At 51.8% G+C, this 5,424-nt stretch overlaps 1 protein-coding gene across 6 annotated transcripts in view; it reads right to left on the bottom strand.

The window, feature by feature from the left end:
* Positions 1-2,243: 2,243 nt before the first annotated feature.
* Positions 2,244-5,424, bottom strand: part of STAG1 (STAG1 cohesin complex component) — a 194,606-nt gene continuing 191,425 nt past the window's right edge. For all 6 annotated transcript variants that reach the window (XM_071566923.1, XM_071566920.1, XM_071566924.1 and 3 more), the window contains 2 exons: positions 4,503-4,583; positions 2,244-4,426 (listed from right to left, as the gene is read on the bottom strand). In XM_071566923.1, coding sequence (XP_071423024.1) covers positions 4,403-4,426; positions 4,503-4,583 — 105 coding nt within the window. In that variant the 3' untranslated portion in view covers positions 2,244-4,402. The remainder of the gene's footprint in view (positions 4,427-4,502; positions 4,584-5,424) is intronic.

Below are 5,424 nucleotides of genomic sequence, written 5' to 3'. Positions count from 1 at the left end.
GTTTTGGAGTCTGACCAGTTCACTTCTCCAAACCCTTTTGGTGGTTAATAATCAACACCCCCTGCCCTGCCTGCTGCATCTGAGCTGTTACTAACTGCTCAAGGTCAAACATTCCCTTGGTTCCCTCATTCCATAGGCCCCGAGGTGGCTCAGGCAGAGCTGAGTGACCTCTCACTGCTGAGCAGTTGGCCCCCTGTGCATTCAAGTGTAGCTCCACGTGCACCTTCAGAGTCTGACTCTGCTTTCCTGCCCCACAGACTCAGCCAGGAACATCCTGAGCCTGGACTGCAGGCCATGCTGAGCTCAGCCTAAGCTGTTGTGCTCCTCTGCCACCCTGTCCCAAGGCACAGCAAGGAAGGCTCCCAGAGCTCCAGGCTGGGGGCACAGGAGGGAGGTGCAGAGAAGGTGCAGTCAGCCCCTCCTGAAGAGCAAGCAACAAAAAGGGCACTTCTGGTGAGACATGAAAATCCTTCTCCCTCAGCACAGGCTGGAACAGAGACCTTCAGAGGCCTCATTTTCCTGTGATTTATTTGCCAGACTTGCCAGGCCCCGCTGCAGTCGGTGTTAGCTCAGCCCTGGGTCCTGTGCTCACCTGCTCAGCAGGAGCTGCACGTCCCCTCCCACCCCCCAGGCCATGAGGAGCAGCCCCTGCCCCTCTGGCACTGCTGCAGCAGCTGCCAGGCCTGGCTGAGGGACCTCCGTGGCATCTGCTGCAGGACATGGCACTACCCCGACTGCCCCACCTGCATGTGGGGCCACTGCTGCCACAGCCAGCACGTGCCCGAAGGAGAGGCAGGATGGCCACTGCCCAGGGAGCAGCTCTTCCCAGGTAGGTGCAGTGAGCACAGCTGTGCAGCCTGCAGCCTGCACCTGGGGAGGGAAAAAGGCACAGCACAAAAGGAGCATTTCAGGTCTGAGTCCCAGCTCCCCAGGGTCTGGGGTGTTGGAGGCAGCACATTCAGGTTCCAGACACACTTCTGTCCTGGCTGCAGCACATTTAAGCAGCTGCCTGAACACACCTGGCTGTACCTGAGCACACCCAGACTCTCTGAGCAGGAACAGAGCCAGGTCTCAGTTAACTGTGAGAAAACTCAAGAGTTTTCCTAAGGGCTTGTAAGGCCCAAGAGGATTTTGGAGAGGCAAAGCTGAGAGAGCCTGGTGCCTGTGCCAGGTTTAGTGGGAAGTGAAGCAATACACACACAGCTCCTGCAGCCTGCTCAGAGTCAGGAGAGTCAGGAGACAATGAGAAACCCAGAGAAAAGTACAACTTTGTTAGTTGTTTCCTGACCTCATTAGTAGTGCTACAGCCTTCATCCTCTCTCCAGTCCCTTGCCAGCACAAGAGTTTGGCTTTTCTCTCTTCATTTTCAAGCAGTTGCTCTTCCAGCACAACATGTTGGAAACAGGCTGGAAAGCTGCTCTGGCCACGCTGCTGAGGATTTTCTTAAATTGCAGTCACCTACAAAAACAAGAGGTACAAAATTAAATCCTTTCAACAGTGAGCAGCCCTTGGACTGAGCAGCAAGGCAAGTTACTCACTGTGCTCTCCAGGGCAGCAGGAGCTGAGCACAACTCACCAGCAGCTGGGCTGTGTCTCAGGAGCAGTTCAGACCTTGAGTATTTTCCCTGTTCCTCACGTGCTGCATCTTGTTACCTTTGCTGACTCAGGTGGTTCTTCCTTGGGTACTGGGCCAGGTGATAACTCAGGGCTGAAATCATTCATGGGTTGGACTGAAACAGCACCTTGCTCTCAGCCACGGGAGTAACGAGGCCATTCCATTCCAGGGATCTGTTAAACTCCAGTTGGCTGTTGGACCTCCCAGGCCTTTCCCACTGCAGCTTCTTCCACCAGGTCCAGGTCCCTTCAGATGTGCAGGGCAGGAGACGTGAATTCTCCTCAAAGCTCGTGACGGTTCAAGCAATGGTCAGGTTTGCCAGTGCAGCTCTCCCAGAGGTGTGGGGCCTGCCCAGACCTACAGCACCCTCACAATAACCCCCCATCAACCAAAACACACCACGGTGGAGGGGAGAAAGAAGCCCACAGAGGGTTTTCCATCATTCTGAGGCTGAGTGGGGAAGGTGGTGGGACAGAATCAGGTTGTGAAGCCTGGACTACATGAAAACTACCTGTCAGTAACTCCTTCACTAATTCCTTGAATTCCTGCTAGTAAATGGGATGACAAGATGTGATGGTCCAAAAGAGCATTTAAAAGAAAGTTATAGTGAAGAGGGTGCTCATCATACTCATGATTTTGAATAGTTTATTAAATGAAAGGTGAAGCATCAGTTTTAAATTGTACAAAAGGAAAAAAAAAACCTCATATTGTAAATGTACAATTTACAGAATTACTAGCAAAACCAATCAAGGAGACACTCATAATACAAAAACCTGTTGACTGCAAACTGAACTGGAGACCCATTGCAGGTACCGTGATAATAAATGTTTGTTATACAGTATTCTACAATGTTAAATCAGGAATCAGTTTTCCACACAGAGGACTGTGAAGCACAAGGTTTGTCTGAGACTCTGACTCAAACCAGGCAGCATCTGTTGTGCCACAATGCTCACAGGGTGACCTGAGGAGGTGCTGCAGCCACTCCTGCCCCCGCGGCGTGCTGGGTGCACACAGGGAGGGAGCAGTTCAGCTGGAAACTTCCAGCTGCTTCTCGGCCTCCACACCCCAGCCCACAGGGAGGGATGGCTGCATTACCTGGCCAAGCATTTCTGGCACCTGTGCCTGAGCAGTGCCCATGGGAGACCCCCACGAGTGAGCGCGGGGCCGGCGCCGGGCACGGGTTGGTTCCCAATCAGCTCCAAACAGGAAAAAGCTCTGTGATTGTTCTGCAGTTGTTAAAAAAAGAAAAAAAGCACCTCTGAAACTGCTGTGCTCCGAGTGGGTCAGTCTGGGTTGCATCTCAGCTGCTGAAGGTGGAGTGCAGGAAGGAAGAGGAAGGTTTGGGGCCAGTTTTGGAGGTCTGGAGTTGCAGGTGGCCAGCACTGCTGGTGCCAGGCCAGCCTAGCTAGGGAGCAGCTACTAGGCAGAGTCATAAAATTGAAGCATAATGAAATTCCAAATTATTGAAGACATTGAAAAATCTCTTATTACAATGAATTAGCTGAGAATGTTGGGGGGGTGTTTTGCCCTTTTTTTGGATGTTTTTAGCTTTTTTGAAAAACTGTATTTTTTTCCAAAGAATTACTCTCAATATGCACAGTTAACACTGAAAATGTAGCTGTAGTCCATTGTAAGCTTAAGAACTTCACCATCTAAGCACAAATTCCTATGCAGCACATACAGTACTTCTAACTGGCAAAATTAATTTACAAAAATAGCAGAAAAGGGTATTTACGGCATGGAAAGTAGACTTTGTTTTATGGTACAGGAAAATTACTTTTTGTATGCTAAAGTGATCCTTTCCCCCACCCTTGGACTATTTTTTAATAGGAAAGTTGCTGTTTATGTACCTTGGGTTGGCAGGCTTGAAGTAGGTAGTAAAAACAGCAAAGTGATTACTTGAGAACCGTTTGTGTGTTTTACTGAGAATACTTTATTTGCTGGTATAAGTTGCTAAAAATGCACAGAGCAAGTACCAATAGAAAATTTACTGTTTTGTGTCCCCATGTGCTATATAAAATGAATGTTACACAGCATCTGTTGGAAAAGTGGCTTCATGGACATCTCTTACTTTATGTCCCATTATAAATAAAAATAAATCTTCTCAAGAGTATAAAATCTGGGTTTATCATATCAGAATCTGAAATTTTTTGGCAGAGATGCACGTCATAGATTCTACCCTCTTCTCTGAGAGGGTTCTTCTCCATGCCTAGGAGAGGACATGAGCGTACCATAATGTTAATCAGATCCAGTGTGTTCCAAGACACTTCTCTGTAGCCAGAACGACCTGCTTACAGCATCCTTGCTAGTCAGTGGCTGATAGGCATAGGTTTAATAAAAATGGCTAGCTTTGAAAACATAAAAAGGCAAATGTTAAAACTGTTTTAAATTGTACAGCAGAAAAATAAAGTTAAAAAGTTCTGTTTTCACTCAATGTTGTTTTCAGAAAACATATGTAGAACAGTGTTTATTTCGACAGCTGTCTTAACAATTTAAAACTTCCTCCTCATCCAGAAAAAAAAATCTGTATTAGGACAGTCAAGAACAGGGATACAAATGATTCTCTAGGTCAGCCCTTCTGAGGTGACTGCATTGGCCAACACTCCCGGGTGTCATTAGGAAGCTCCTCTTCTCTGCGTCACTACGAGAAGGGGTTGACCTCAATCATTTGGTTAAAAATCAAACCGTATCACATCAAAAATGTGGTTTCCATACAAGCTATCACAGTATATAGGCCTCTAGCTCTAAACAATAGAGTTCCAAGTTTGTAAAACGTCTTCCCAGACTTCAGAACATGGGCATGCCAAACCCCTGCAAGAGGGAGGAGAAAAGAGAGGGTGAGCGGGGGCCGTGCGGGGGCCGCGCCGGGGGCCCAGCCCGTCCTTACCGAGTCGTCCTCGATGATGGCGGCCGAGTCGAAGAAGTCCGGCCGCAGCTCCGCGCGCTCGCGCCGGTTCCGCGACGGCGGCTGCAAGAGGAGCAGAGTGGGGTTGGAGCGGTGCCACGGCACTGGGGCCTGGCACAGCTGTGCTCCTGCCCAGGCACTGGCACCGGGGGCTGGCACAGCTCTGCTCCTGCCCAGGCACTGGCACCGGGGCCTGGCACGGCTGTGCTCCTGCCCAGGCACTGACACCGGGGTCTGGCACACCTGGCACAGCTCTGCTCCTGCCCAGGCACTGACACTGGGGCCTGGCACGGCTCTGCTCCTGCCCAGGCACTGGCACCGGGGCCTGGCACACCCGGCACGGCTGTGCTCCTGCACAGGCACTGACACCGGGGCCTGGCACGGCTCTGCTCCTGCCCAGGCACTGGCACCGGGGCCTGGCACACCCGGCATGGCTGTGCTCCTGCCCAGGCACTGGCACCGGGGCCTGGCACACCTGGTACAGCTCTGCTCCTTCCCAGGCACTGACACTGGGGCCTGGCACACCTGGCACAGCTCTGCTCCTGCCCAGGCACTGGCACCGGGGCCTGGCACACCTGGCACAGCTCTGCTCCTGCCCAGGCACTGGCACCGGGGCCTGGCACACCTGGCACAGCTCTGCTCCTGCCCAGGCACTGGCACCGGGGCCTGGCACACCTGGCATGGCTCTGCTCCTGCCCAGGCACTGGCACCGGGGCCTGGTACAGCTCTGCTCCTGCCCAGGCACTCGCCCCAGGCTCCTGCTGCCTTCGGGAGTGCTGCCCAGTGCCAGGCCAGGCTGCACAGGAACTCTCAACTGTCCCTACGCCTTCAGGCTCATGGTAAAACTTGGGCTCTGATAAGGTCAAAAATGGGTTTGGAACAAAAAGGACACTCAAGATCCGGT

Source organism: Pithys albifrons, chromosome 11, assembly GCF_047495875.1.
Source record: "Pithys albifrons albifrons isolate INPA30051 chromosome 11, PitAlb_v1, whole genome shotgun sequence".
Lineage (NCBI taxonomy): Eukaryota > Metazoa > Chordata > Aves > Passeriformes > Thamnophilidae > Pithys > Pithys albifrons.
Note: the sequence above shows the minus strand (reverse complement) of the source record. Positions and strands in the feature narration are given on the sequence as shown.